At 35.8% G+C, this 15853-nt stretch overlaps 1 protein-coding gene across 1 annotated transcript in view; it reads left to right on the plus strand.

Moving 5' to 3' along the window:
• Positions 1-15853, plus strand: part of LOC119781543 (mediator of RNA polymerase II transcription subunit 13-like) — a 118108-nt gene that overhangs the window by 66638 nt on the left and 35617 nt on the right. The window contains 2 exon segments of the mRNA XM_038282039.1: positions 9015-9099; positions 13704-13787. Of these exon segments, the coding sequence (XP_038137967.1) occupies positions 9015-9099; positions 13704-13787 (169 nt within the window).

The following is a 15853-nucleotide window of genomic DNA, read 5'->3' on the forward strand; positions in this document are numbered from 1 at the left end:
CACCTCTACTCCTTGTTTTCTCCATCACTCCAGGTCTGCTGGGTCTTACTGCCTTCAGTGGACACATTTATCTTGCTATCATTCAAATCTACTAACAGGAATTTGCAGATTGAATTTGTTATTGTTAAATAGTTTTTATCATAACCATAATCAGGATACTGAAATAATATTTATATGTCTAAATTCGGAATTGATTTAAAGGTAATGAGCATAACGCTAATTTGATTGGGCTGCTTTCACTTTGAATCTTTGGAACCTTTTTAAATGTGGAATGTGATTCCTGGAACAGATCGTGCCTGTTTGAACTTAATCTAGGACCCTGAAACAGAGCCTGGAACCACACCCTGACACGGTTACAACTACAGATCTCAGTGCGGTTTATCTGGACACTGGAAAGGTTTACTTGCAGTGTGAATGCCGGCCTGTTCAAGCTTAGAAAAAGCAGGAAGAGAGTATGTGGTGTAAGAGAACCCTCTTTGAGTAGAAGATTAACGACTTTGAATATGTCTTCAGTAGTTAGATGGAACTGAAGGTGCATAACTACATTTGAACACAGAAGTAGTAAGAGAAACTTCAGAGTCTCTTGGTGCTTTTTTTCCTCCTTGTTCAGTGCAACACTTGAGCAACAATGCCTGTGACACAGACTGTTTTAAGTGCATGACATTGTTTGATTTGGTATAAAAAAAGAGTTAGAATATATAATTTCCCTCAGGGATAAATACTGTATTTTAGAACCAAACTGAATTTAATTGAGAATCTCCATGGGAAAGTAAACCATGCTCAGTGAAGGTGTAAACTTTCACCCTCTAACCATTTCCAGGACCAGACTAACAATCTGAATGCATCCTTTGTAATTTTTTCATGCCTTTTAAGCTTATTACAGGCTTTGAAATAAAATGCTTAAGAAAAGATGCAGATGCTTACGTATGATGCTTCGCAGGAGTATCCATAACCCTTTAACTTTCTCACATTGTCATTATACAACTACTAATGTGTTTTTTATTTGGATTTTATGTTAGAAACCCATTGTGAAGTGGAAGGAAAATGCTTTCACTTTTATTTATGTTTTTTTTAAACAAAAATCTTCAAGGTGTATTTATATTACGTCTTTTCAGCCATACTTTTATTACTCCCATACTTGCGATTATAGCTGCAAGTCCTTAGAGAAATGTGTCTGAACAAATATTTGTCAATTGTTATTTTCGAAATGGCTTCAGCTGGAATCAGGAAAATGTATAGTATATGCATACCTCTCATTTTTTTGTTTTAATCTAAAAGAAGCACTCTCATCTGTTTTTCTATGCCCCTACCTAACCTTTGCTGTTGCCATCTCAAAGCATAATTAATTTTAAACATGGCTCTTTTCTGATCCAATAATTATAGTTAGATTTGTGTACTTTAGGACTTCAGTCATCAGACGCATGCAGCATTTTTTAGCAACTTCCATCTGTTTAGAAATAACTACACTTTGTGTAGGCGGTTGTGTAAACAAATCCCCTCTGAAAACATCTGAAAAACTTGAGTGGATATGAGCTGAAAGAGTGATATTACATCCTGAATTCTTTATTTAAATTCTAAATAAAGCTTAAACTTTATAAAGTTGTGATAAAACAGCATTTTTTTTGCAGATCTCTGCATTGATAAATACTTAGACAAATAATCTTTATTTCAAAAAATTAAACGTTAAAGAAAAACATAGCAAAAGATAAAGGATAACTATTGTTTGAACTTTTACTTCAACTTTCCTGGGTTTTCATAGCCAGAATGGATAAGCTCAGTCAAAGCAAGAGCTGCTAAAAGCAGATCACAAATTTAGTATTAGTTATATAATGGTTCCACTGTGTCAAATTGATCCTAAAGAGAACATTTGAAAGAGTGGGATACTAAAAGGTCTGCAAGTCACAAGCTAGACTAATGGTTCAAAGAAACATGATTACATGCTTGCTTTTTACAACATGTATGAGGTATTTACTGCCTGTTGACTAAATATTTAATGTATTACAGTTAAATAATAATGCGCTCTATTTTGGGATCAAATTTGAAAGCAGGGTATCATTAGTTGATATTGATTTAGTTTCCCTCTTAAACTTTTTTGGATAAAATCAGTGGGGATTTTTCTGAGCATGAAAAAAGAAATTATCTCCTGATAGAGACAACACACACATAGCAACAAAGATAGTGGTTAAAAAAGTCCAGCAAATAAAAACTAGCACTGAATGATATCAAAACAAAGAATAATTTGTTTCTTCAGCAGATTTTTTCTTCAAATTCTTGCCAACCCAGGTGATTGAAGGTTGACTGTTTAGGTAATGTTTTCTTTAGTTTCTTTTCCTATAGAAATAAAGGCAGTTTTGCTATTGGAGTTCAGCATCGAGTATAAAGCTAAGAAAGCAGATACTCTATGATTTATTTAGTGAGACCAAGTAACAACAAGCAGCTCATTTATAAGCTGCATTACAAAATCTGTCAGGTAAAGACCTCTTAAGTTCAGCGACATTTCAATTAAAAGTATATCTTCCTCAAAAACCTGCTGGATATGATTTCTTTTGAAAAAAAAGTGTTAAATATCACCCAAGATTTTGTGAAAACAGTTAAAATCTTAGCAATTCCAATCATTTTCTGGAAGCAGCCTCAACACATTTTTTCTTAAAATGAGACCAGGCGGAATACATCATTTTCAAATTGTGAGTTCTGAACAAAGTGTCTATCTTTGGTCTTTCTCTTTCTATAAATACTTAGAATTAGTGATTTACTGGTGCTTTTCTTTAGTTTTATTTTTCTGACCATGATGCATCAACCAGCACCACATAAGTACAATATCTGGAGTATTTATTAGAATAAAGCTAGTCTACAAAGAGGTGGAGTTGTAGCCTCTGGTATCTCTGAACGATCCTCCTGCTGTTATTGTGATGCCCATCTGAGCTGCAGGTGAAAAAGCCTTTTATTAACATGTCCTGTTTGCAAACTGCCTAATATTGAATAACCTTAACAGCTGTTTTGTGATTTGGAAAATATCAAAGTCAATAAATGTACAAAACAGAAGATGCCAATAAATCAACACATGAAAGCTTTAACAGCGTTATTGATGATGTGAAAGGAGAATTAATGTTATTTGTGCTGATCCAAAAGCTCTCTGCCAAAATGGTTTCTTGGAATATAACAGTCAGCTTTTATGGCCTTTTAGTTTTCCTAGGTGGCATCTTAAGACCTTATCCAGCACCTAGGGGTGTTCACAAACTACCTATACTCATCAGTTTGACAATAATAAATGCACTCTGGGCTTTATGCAGCACTCTGCAGCTGTGTGATTATGTGCACAGTTTCCCCCAATAACTCAATAGATTTTATAGTCCTAACATATGACTACATTTTATCAACTCAAAGGTTGGATATGGCTTATAGTACTTTAAAAATTGGCATCTCTAGATATTTCTTATACATTTTCTTTTTGTTGACTGATTCCAGTATCTCAGATGGCCAAACAAGAATCTGACAAAGATAACTGGAATAAATTCAAAATACATACTTCAGATCTTGGGATTCATTAAATGAATTATCCTCCTCTTTAAATTAAGGAACATATTTTGATAAAAACAAGATTTTTGGTTGTTTTACTAGCCTGATTATTCCCTGATTTGCTCAATTGAGAAATCAATTTGAAGTAATTATCTGACAACTCACCAAAATTTCTTAAAAGCAACACACCATGTCCTGATTTACATTAATTTAAGAAGCTATACAGGGCCTTCTTGTTGCCCTCTAATAATTCTGAGTTACAACCTTTCTGCGGATGAGAGTCGACTTGCACTACCTGCCATCTATAGTGACTAATTGCACAATTTGGATGAAGTTGTTACTGTTAAGAGCGTCAATCTCAGTTCTTAGATTTAAAGTCAATTAGCTTTTCATGTAGGCCCTTTGAATTGTGAGCTTTTGTTCCTAATAAAATAAATCATCCTTCTAAAACTGTTTTGCATTTAATGATGTTCTGGTTCCAATATATTAACATTGTTTGAACTAAAACACTTAAGGAACAGAAATCCTTTTTACAGCTCATTTCCAGCGTCAGTATATAAGCATCAGTCAGACAGTTTATAACTGAAGACATTTACATTTTAAGCGTATTATTCTGAACTTTAATTATAGTTTTGTCCCGCTTTTAACAAACAAACACAGTCTGCTCCAGTTGTTCCCTGTAATCTAAAAGCTTGTTGAGCATTTCTACTTTGAAAATGTATAATTATCATCTTTATCCCGTTCCTCTCTGTCTAACTTTACTGATTCTCTTTGCACCCTTTCCGTGCAGCCTCGTGGTTTTTACTCTTTTTATTGATGAACACACTCGGCAATCACTAAACCCTCAAAGTTATTTAAAAAGAGACCAGGTTTTGTCATGTGGCAGCGAAGCTAATGACCAAAGTAAGATTTGGTTAATGAGGGAATTTGCACACATATCATACTCGCAAGTTGAAATGATGGCACACCCTGCAAAAGACACAGCGGCTAGTGTTATTGATCCAAGACAAATGAACAAATGAAAGATAAGGAGGAGGAGGGGGGGGGGGGGGGGGGTTAGAGGAAGGAAACTTAGGGTGGGATGCGGAGCTATCATGTGCAAGACAGAGCGTTGTTACGGCTCATCTCCCGCCTTCTCTCTCTCTGTTCAGATCAATATCTCTGCATTTGCTTACACAGAGTTAAACCAGTGAGTTAGTCAGTTCCTCCTATGGTGTGAAACAGGTGCAGTTTGGAGATGAGATGGACAGAAAGACTAAAGGACAAACACAAGGAGGTGAAAAGATGGGGCTAGACCTGGAGGATCCTAAAGTAGAGAAAGAGAGGTGGAGGGATATGAGAGAGTGGAAGTGGCGACCCAGTTCAATCACTGCTTGTTTGTGTTTTAAGAGGCACAGCAGTTAAGAGCATTGTGGCACGAGGATGGGAGGTGGGGGGTATGCATCTATGGGAGTATAACCTCACTCCCTGCACATCATGCAAAGTACAGGCCAACACTTGTAACTGCATGAGAAGCATCTTTCATGAATTTACTGCAGTACTGCACTGATACACAATAATAAACGCTTAGCCTTTATAATGCATGCATGATCATCATGTGGGGACGTACCTTCTCTCTGAGTTATGATTGCCATCCATCCATCCTTGCATCCACACAGCCAGCCAGTCAGTCAGTGCAATGTCATTGTTTGGAAAACACTGTTCCAATAGTAATTGTTACAATTGCCTTTCATACAACTTAAAACAGAAAGAGGAAATAAAAAATCTTACATATGGAAATTGCAGAGATGTTTTAACCTTTATAAACATACTAAATGAAAAGGTACATGTGTCCAAGACTATAATTAAAAGCATATTTCTTAAATCAATAAAACGAATTTATGCGAAAAAATATTAGACGAGAATATTGAATATATATTAGTGCAAATAACTATATCTGGAGACGAAAATAGTGTAAAACTATTGTACTTATAGAAAAAAATGTATATCAGTTAGAGGTACTTTCAGCCTCAAACATTATTGGTAAAACATATTGATGTTGTTAATCTCTTAATTTTATCATCTGTAAATCATGAAGTGTTACAAAGAATGTGTTAAATGGCAGAATATCCCATAGATTTTTCTATTGATCTTTGATGTTCAGAGTTGATTATTAAATGTTTTTTATTGCCGGAAGGACTTATTGATTAGTGGTTTAAAAGCTGAATTGGATCAGTAAGAAGTGTTTTTCTGATGCATCTCCTTTCCTTTGTTCATCCTGTTTTTCAAAAATATTCTCTCCTTACAGTAAAACAAGGAAAACTTTAAGCTAGTGAATAACAGCACAGTTGTTTGTAACATTCCATGTGTTCTTTATCTAAGAAAAATGTTGATAGAACCTGAAAATGACTAATAGGAATTCCCAAAGTGGTTATTTCTCATTACACAATTTAATCAAAATAAACAAAAAATCTGCTCACATCCTTTGTTACATGCCATTCAGTTCATGCTCATGGCAGGGAATTAAAACAAATAACTTTTTTTTTCTTTTTCTTTTTTTTTTTACAAATCATCTGGTATTTTTTTATTGTTTTTATATACATGTACTGATCCTGGTGCTATTTCTGAATGTATTAATAGTTCTTCTAAATCAGATATGATTTTAATTGAATAGGGAGTAGGATCCCAGATTAGTTATGTAATTTATTCTAGCGATTCAAAATTAAGCATAACTGAGAAGCTTATATTTTAATTAATTCAGCAGACACAAATGTAAATGTAAATTACCACCTTATAAAGAAACTATTGAGCTTAACATTTTATATAAAAATATAATTAAATAGACTAAAATCGTGTTTTATATGGTTTATTTGGTGTAATGTTGGTGGAATGATTTATACTGAGCTGAATTCATATGAACTGAATCAATTAGAGTGAGTTAGACTCTGTTAAACTGAATTAAACCAAACTGAAATGTACTGTGCAATGGAGTAATTTGCTTTCTAGGTTGAACTAAATTAAAATAAAAACATGAATCCACCCCAAACCCTCCTTCAACCCTGACACAGAATAAGCAGGTTTACACATTAGCTCAGCTGATCTGGAGTTAAAATAAATCAAGCTGAACTGTGTTAAAGCAAAATAGACTCAACTGAGTTGATTTAGACTGAGTTAAAATGAATTAAATCCAAAAGAAGTAAACTCATTTGAGCTGAGTTTGAACTCAATTCATTTAAATTAAATGCTGAATAAGTCCAAACTGAATCAGTAGACAAGGGACAATTCTGCCAATATCCAGTAAATGACTAGAATTAAAGCAGGTATACAGAAATTATGGATGAAGTCAATAATCTAAAACAGAGAAAATGTGTCTATAATTAGACAAGTTGAAATGAGCTTAATTGATGATTGAATTGAGTAATAGATTAGATTGTTGGTTAGACCTCAGATTTAAAAAAATAAAATGTATGTATTAAATTAGTAATGTTGCTTTAGTATTGCACTACAACAAAACATGCAGTTTTTTCTTTAAAAACGTGTTTATGAATGGTGTGCCAGACCAGGACTGATTGGATCCAGTTCCTTTACAATATTTATCTCCACTTCATGTAACTTTGTCTGTGATGAATGATTGATTGTAATGATATAAAAGCCACCAGTGCACTTAGTGGGGCATTTAGTGTTTACAGCCTGCTCAACAGCATTCCTCTTCTGATTAACTAGAAGCAACATCTAAAAATGTGGCGGTTACAGGCTGACTATTGGGGAAAATGTCACTTTCATTGAGTGTCACTTTCACGCTCATTTGGGATTTTATTGCTTTGAAAAATGAGATAAATGTTTTATTTCACACTCTATTTTTTGTTATTAATGATTTTTTGTGTGTGTGTGCTTTTTGTGCAGAAGCTCTTGTGGATGCCTGACCTTAATTTCTAAGTACAGTGATTTGTCACACCTTTCATTTGTATGACGCAGCAAGCCGGCTTCCCGACAATTGTGATTCGAACAAACATGCAATCTATATTAAAAGTTGTGCCTAAAAAAAAAAATGCTGCTGCCAATTCATTAAGATTGGTTACGCATGCTGAATGCTGCAGGAGTTGTGGGAGCAAATGTGAAAAGTTCTTTTTGGGAGGATGTGATGAAATGATGGAGGCGTGAGGAGTGAGTTACATAGATTTAAACTAATAGGGGGGGTCAGGAGTGTGCCGCCTAGCCTGTCACAAAGGGAGGGGATGAAGATGGGTTGTGGACAGCTGGGAGACTTTTTAATAAAAAAAGTCTTTTTTTTTTTAAGAGTGGGAGGAAAAGATGTAGAGATGGGCAAAGCTAATGAGTTGGGTTTTCCAGAGACTTTGCATTCTGCTCGTGGTGCTCGCTGTATCTCTCTCCACTGTGGAAGAGCTGGCTGGAGCGAGCTTCCTGTCTGAGCCCTGAAGCAGGAGTAAATGAGGGGTGGGTATGAAAGGGGGTGTTGGAAGCAATAGAACAGAGGAAGGAGGAGAAGGGGAGGAGGGTGAGGGGCGGCAAGGAGGGAGGAGATCCAGTGTTGAAATTGAATGCCAGGGCGCCATGTTCTCACCGCCAGCGTTTCCATGGTTACAGGGTAATTCTGGCGAGTAAGGAAATTTCATTCACTTTGCTATGAAGAAGAAGACAAAAACAATGGGGGAGGGTATTAACAAAGCAGCAGAGGTAGAGAAAGGAATACATAATCAAAATTATCTATATAAAGAAAAACAATAAGGGAGGACATAAGAAATAGGCAGGAGGAAACATCTAGTGGGGTTTATGCCACCCATCCCCCAGGCGAACTGCCTCTCTGTCTCTGATTCCTTTTTTTTTTTTCCTTGTGTATTCCTGTGATGCCTGGTTTGTTTGCCACCACCCTATCAGCAAACACAACACCCACCCACAGTCTTCCAGTTCTTCAGCAGCCCTGCAGGTATATGCTGAAGAACAAAGAGAAACACTGCTAACTGGCCGCTGTGTATGTTTTTATAAGTGTGTGTGTGCGTATTGTCACTTTTTCCTGGGGAGGGCAAATGGAGGAGCTGCTGCTGCTGCCGGGATCATTTCAGGCAGAGGTCTAAGAAATCAGGAGGCTGCAGAATTGTATACATGACACATCTGTGTAGTTGCAGCTTATGTCTGACAGGCTCCTCAAAAGTTGATTATAAGAATATTACATCTTCAGACTCGCAAAATTACAAAGGAGAACAGCTGAAATGTTTGTTTGCATATAGAAAGCTGAACATGCAGGCATGTGTATCAACCCATACAAAAACAGACACACTCACACTGTCTGTTTAACAAGGGCTGACAACTGGAAAAGGGGGGGGTATGTCAGTGCAGCCAGGGTGACAGCTGTACAGCCAAGCAACCCCTGTGCACACACACCCCACACATAGAGAAGCAGTATGTGTGCATCATCATTTCTGATATGATCATCTCTATATTTTATTATCCATGACTCATATGAATAATAACATTGTTTTTTTTTCTTTCCTTTCTTCCAGTGGCTGAGGAGGGGCTTTGGGAATGCGGACTGTCCTACGAGTGCAGGACCCTCCTGTTTAAAGCCATACATAACCTGCTGGAAAGGTAAAACTGATAAGCAACAGAGTGACATTTTTTAAATATAATTTACATTTAAACAGGATAAACCACAAAGACTAACTAAACTAACTTAATTAATTTCTTAATTTGTATCCAACTTCATTTATAGGGAAATATAACTTACTCAGTGTGTTTTGGCCCTGATATGCAATTCTTTTGCTCCATCACCTACTCCATAGCACTATAAATATTTTCTCACCCACCAAAATCACTGAATTTGAGATTGCAACAACAGGTCTATAAAAACGAGCACCTGGACATTCTGAATGCTTCTACAGACATTATTGAAAGAATGAATCACTTTTAGGAGCTTAATGAATTTCACTGGCATTGTGAAAGAATGCCACCTGTTTAGTAATTCCACTTGTGCAATTTTCCTCACTAAATGTTCTACTATCAAGTGTTGGCATGATATAGAACATAATGGAAGCACCAGGGAACAATAGCAATTTAGCCTCAAAGTAGGCCACATATAGGAGGAAGGTCAGTAGATGCCGGGACATAGAGATTTCTGGGTTTTTCTACAGTTAACAGCTGCAGTCAGCCAAACTTCATTTTTTCACCAGAATACTGCCAGAGTATAGAACTTAATAGAAATGGTTTCCCCTGGCTAAGAAGCTGCACCCGAGCCTTTTGGGTCCGTCATACCAAAGAATCCAAATTCTTCTGCCAAAAAGCACATGAACAGAACAAATAGATGCCATATTGCCTTCAAAAAATAAAAGTTAACGTTCTCTAGAATCACTGAAAAAGAAGATGTAACTAAAGAAAATATAAGGTGGAGAAAATCTGTTTTTATAACTAAAACATTTTGAATTTTACAGTTTCATAATAATATATATAGTCAGAATTTGCTTCATTGAAGAGGCAAATAAAAAACATTTTTATTTATTTTGGGTTTAGAGACAAGATGACAGACCCCCAGAAAATTGTCATGTAATTAAAATAGCTTTACTTTTTGGAAACTGAAGCTAATAGATGGGGGAAAAAGCTATCCAGTTTGGCTATACTAAAAAGTATAGCAGATATTGACAAACTATGACTTGTAACTGTGGCTACACAGACAGAGAAAAAAAAAATAACTGCAAAGAATTAAAGGTTTTTTTAGGTTAGCTTTATCCCTGTAAATCCTCCATAACTTCCACTCTTTGGTTTATCACCTCCCTTAGCTGGATGATTAGTTTCCAGCTGTAAGTGAATAGTAGAAAATGTTCATGTTCTGGTAAATAATAAAAAAAGCCTCCCTGATTTTATCTCTGAACATCAGATGTCCCTGGCCATCAAATAGATCCTATTCCATATGCCTGCCTTTCCAGGAGTAAACTGTTTATTCTTCTGATGGGGTGTAGGACATTAAAACCAGCGGTACACAGAGATCTTTGCTACTTTTATTTACCCTCTGCGGATGAGATCACACATGGGGTTAAGATTTTTACTGTAAGAACTGCAAAAGGAAGGTATTTTTGAAGTCAGTGAGAAGCCAAAATATTAAATCCATTTACAACAACTTGCAGCATTTTTCTGTTTTATGCAGATCAAAACCGTCAAAAGGGGATTTTTACAACTTTTCATTTGTGCAAAAGCCATTTTAAATGTAACATTTGTAACTCTAATTGAAACACAGACAATTAGAACATAAAAAAAGGGAAAAAATGGGGTAGGTATTTCAGCATCAATAAACTAATCAGTGGAGAGTTGGAGAAACAGGCTAAAACTGTCTAAAGCTTATATTTGCTTAAAGTGGATGCTGCTGCGATGTTTTAAAATGTAAAAAATAAAATATACAGCTTACTGTACCTTCCTGGAAAACTGTAATGTAAATGTTTAGGGGCTCAAAATTCATATACCTAAATTGTTTAATGCATATTTCAATAGACACAACAAAACAGCTTAGTTTAAAGTATACACTACTTTTTCTTTTATAAGTTTCATTATAATGAAATTATAATCTGTGTGCTGAATCACTTGCTCAAGCACCCAAAGCTCTCCTTTCTGAGTTGGAGCCATCTGTTAAATGAAGCAGCACATATTTGCTCTCTATTAAGTTAAGCCTCAGTGATCATCACAGGGGAAAGGCAGAATTAACCTTCCTATTACCTTGGAGTTGACTCCTTTTATAACTTACTGTTTCAACACTAGAGGGATCACTTTAGCTTTGCTTTTATATACTGCAATGTCCGTCCAATGAGTATCCCATGTTGTTATATAAAGATAAATGATTTATAAATTTGGTGAGATTTTAATCAATATAATAAAAAAGGACTTTAATTATTTTAGAGGTTGAGCTGTTATAAAGATGTTTTTCACATAGATGCGTCGTTTAGCTCCTGTGCTTAGTGATAACTTTTAAAATAAGACAGTGCTCAGTGTCTGGGGGAAATCAGCTAATGAGACACAGACGTTTTGTTGAGTCAATAAAGGGAAATGTCTTCCACCAGATTTATGGGGAAAGATTTATGAGCCGCTGCAGCAGGCTTTTGAGTTTATTATCATTTATTAGTGGATATAAAGTATCCCACAGTCTTAATCTGCTCAGAGATCAGCACATGAAAGCGCTGTGTGATAACTGATTTCACTGTCGATTTTTAGAGTGCATAGAAATAATATTCAGACTTTAGTAATGATGATAATAAATGACAAATAAAAACAATTGGAAATTACTCGCTGTAGCAAACGTCATAGCTATCTAGCAGTTCTGTGCTCTTTAGTGTTTCACCAGTTTAATCTCTTTCATGTCTTTTTAAAGCAGAAGCTGAGCTTGTGAAGTTTGCATTGCGTTTTCATTGATAGGGTTGCTTACGGTATATCTACAATAGTTTTCTCTTTCATCATGATATGTTTCTATACAAGATACATTTAATTTTACTTCAAGCCCTTTTTCCTGTTTGGATCAGGCAATGGGAAAGTTTGCACCTAATAGGAGTAAAAATAACTGAAGTAGGAAAATTTGAGCAGAGACCTAAAAGATTTACTAAGTGATGAAATCTCGTCTTTTCAAAAGCAGATCATATTCCGATTGAAGACCCACCTCCTACTGTGCTTGCCTCTTTTTGCTGGGGTAAAAAACATGGATACGTTTTTCTTTGTCAGGCACGGAATGACTACGCTTAACTTTTCTAAAACAAATGCAGAAGGTGCTAAATTGGATATGAAGTCTTTACGTTTAGATGTGTTCTAATGTTGGAAAAACATCATGTCAGTAAAAAAAAACCTCTAGATGTGAAAATAAGCAAACCTTTGGTTCAAAGTTGTCATAATTTGCTAGGATTTTTTTCAGACCCACAGAGTCTAAACTGATATTAGTGAATTAACTGCTGGATTTAAAACGCTTTGTCTGAATTAATCTGCATGCAGATTTCCAAATGCTCGATAAGGACTTTTCAGTTATTTTTAAAGTTGTTTTTAAATTCATAAATTTCAATAAACTGACATAATCTATGATATTTATTCCCAGATATTAATACATTTTGGGTAAAAGGTGCAATTATTCATTTGGAAGAATAGTGTGCAAATGTAGAGATCATAGTAGATTGATCATGATATCTGTAAAAAGATAAACAGCATAAATAAAAGATTAATTCAAGTATAAAAGCTGCTTAAGTAAGTCCAATAGCAAAAATGCAATTAAAATTGTTCCAGAATCCATACCTCTAGGGCTAAAATACTGTATGTCTCGGCAAGGTATTAAAATGTCTGACATAAAAAGGATATAACAAACAGCTGATTAGAAAATAAAAATATCCTGTTGCAACCTGTAAAGTAATAAAAAGTTGGCAGTAAAGTATTATAGCTGTGACCTCAATGATTTAAAGGTGTTATATAAAATACCACTCAAACTATACTGAATGATTAATATAACAGACGAGGCATACAGGAAACTATTTACAAACAATGTCTCAAAATATAAAAACATAAAACATATTATGTAGAAAGCTGTGCAAGTTCAAAGATTAAAACTCACATAAATAGCTAATTTCAAAAGATTGTGTAAATTTGGATCCGTTTCAGGATCTGTGTTGTTTTTTTAAGGACTGCTGCAGAGTCTAAGGTTGAAACTGACCCCACTGAGCTGTAGAGATGATTAGAAGTGTGAGATGTCATTTCTTGCCCAGCACCATTTTAACCAATGGAACTGCTCTCATTTGAAGTTTGCGTTCTTAATTTTATCATATGAGAACTGCTTTTCCTGCACTGGTTACATAATGAAATAAGCTAGCTTCAGGGAGGCTATGTATTTTGAGTTTTATGGTTTTTCTTAAGGAAAGACCTCGAACTTATATTAAAGTCACTTTTAATTTCCCAAAAGATATAAAAAACATTTTTTTTTCTTCCACAGGGTGTTTCATATCAATTTGTACGTCCATCAATTTGTACCCACATTTTGTGCCCTCTTTCATAAGCAATAAGTAAAATAAAATATATTTTCCACACTTATACTGATTTTCATCAAATTAAAAATTGGGGAATTTATTATGAAGTAGTGTTAGAACCTCTTCTTGATGACTTTATCTTTCTTGTCTGTTTTTTTCACAATCTAGAGAGGAGATTATTTTGTTAATTTTTCTTTCTTTGTTTACTCAATGCTCCAGATGTCTTACGGATAAGGGGTTCGTTAGGATCGGGAAATGGTTCTTTAAGCCACATGAACTTCAAGAAAAGTCTTTGGGCAGCAGGTAAGAAATTATACACGCCACTCATTTAAAGGGCAGTGTGTGTCCGCACGTCATGCTTTATTAAATCTGTGTGAAAGTGTGCTAATGTCACTCTGTGAGCCAGCATAACTGAGTTTCATGTGATGCAGTATTTGCTAAGCCTTGATATTCCAGCAGCAGGCCAATGGTGTGATTCTGTAAAAGAGAAACAGAGCATGTGAATGGTGTCCAGAGGTTAGGCCTCTGAGTGTGTGTGTGTGGTGTACGTGTGTGCACATGTCATGCTGTGTAACAGTGTTGTCAGCGTGGGAGACAGACAGAGAGACTGAAACAGAGTAAAACGAGAGGTGGGTGTGATGACAGTTCAACTTGTTGCTTCAGGCATTATAGATCCCCTTCACTGCTCTCTCTGCCCACTTTTCCGGGCCATCAGGATGCAACATTCCCCACATCTCTGACATAGCTCTGTTTCAAACGCATTGAAAAATGTTGAGTTTGCTAACTGCTGGGTAATCACTATTTTTCCATCAAAGCGCCGTCATTTTAGAAACCATCATATTGCTTACAGGCAGTGAATGTTTTTGATTTGGGTTATATGGCTATCTGCCCAGGGTGGCGAACCACAGGGGACTGCCACACTATAAAACATAGCTGTCAGTGCACAACTTCTGCATTAAAAGTATGAAGCATTTACGTAATGACAGAGATCGGTATCTGATTTAATCCTTATGCTTTTAGCGCTATATAAAGCGGTTATATAAATTAGTTTTTAATTAACGTAGCCTCATTTGGATCATCTAAACTTTTAAATTTAAAACTTAAATATTGATCAGAAATATTCAGGGGTGTTCAACAACCAAGTTAAACTATATATTTTTTAAACCCTTATTCTCTTTGTAGAAACATGAAAACCCTATTTTCAATGGATTCTTAACATTACAGCCAATTCTGATTAAAAAGCAAAACACATAGCTTGGTCATTATATAAAGAAAGGGATTTTTTTTTGTTTTCTTTTGCTTCAGGCTGGTCCTTGTGAGAGAAACGGGGTTGTGTTTGGTTATGTGGGTAGCAGCAGGAGGGCAAAGGTTCAAGCCAAAACTGCCACTGCATAGAGGCAGCAAAGCCACATATTTCCTTAGAAAGGGACTTGAATTTACTTGAAATAGTGTCTTTGTTATTAAAATGTTGTGCAAAGTAGGTGATGTGCAGGGAAGTCTCACTGCAGAAAGAAGCTGACACGATTGCACTGCGCCGTGATGTGCCATAGCAAAGCAAGTTTTAGCAGCTGAGAGCAGGTTGAGGTCCCCGCCTGAGACGTCGAGAGAGTGTGTTTGTCACTTATTCAGCTTATATCTGGGGAATTTGGTGTGCAGAGCTGATGTGATGGTGACATCTCTGTCTGTGAAGGTATTCTCTGGGTGAAATATGCTGCAGACTGAAGCAAGGAAAAAAAAGGCAGGAACTTCAACAGATAATATACTTATTGTGGAAGTTTCAATAGGAAGAATTAGTTACTACATGCTTATTCACTGTATTTGCAAAAAAGGATTTGAATCTGAAACCATCATAGAATAATCTAATAAGCTTTAGAGGCATTTCATTTATTTACTCAACATTTATATTACCACTTGTACCACTGTAATCTATCAATTTAATTCATCAAATTCATGCAAGAATAATAGCCTGTAATGGCTAGTGCATTTGCCCTATTGCCTTCCCAGATGTAAGTAGATGAATGAGATTAAATTCAGCTCCAGCTGTGATGTGGTTGCTGTAACATACCTTTGCAGAGGAGAGGGAGTCCCAGGACTGACGCAGCTCCTGCTGGAGAGATTATATCTCCCAGTTGTCTCAGAGCGATGGGGGATACCCCAGAAGCAGCTGGAAGAAGCTGGTACAGACAGAACATGGCTTCTGTGCTCCCAGAATACAAATACCCTCAACTGTTGAAGGACTGAAGCTAAACACGCCTCAACACAATACATATAGGACTATTGCTCTGGTCTTAAAACAAACAAAACAAGTAAATCCAGAAAAAAAGAAAGTTAAAAAACAATCCACTAGACTTTGTTTCCAAGTTTGAAGA

Source organism: Cyprinodon tularosa, unplaced genomic scaffold (assembly GCF_016077235.1).
Source record: "Cyprinodon tularosa strain WSP-4 unplaced genomic scaffold, ASM1607723v1 ctg179, whole genome shotgun sequence".
NCBI classification, from domain to species: domain Eukaryota; kingdom Metazoa; phylum Chordata; class Actinopteri; order Cyprinodontiformes; family Cyprinodontidae; genus Cyprinodon; species Cyprinodon tularosa.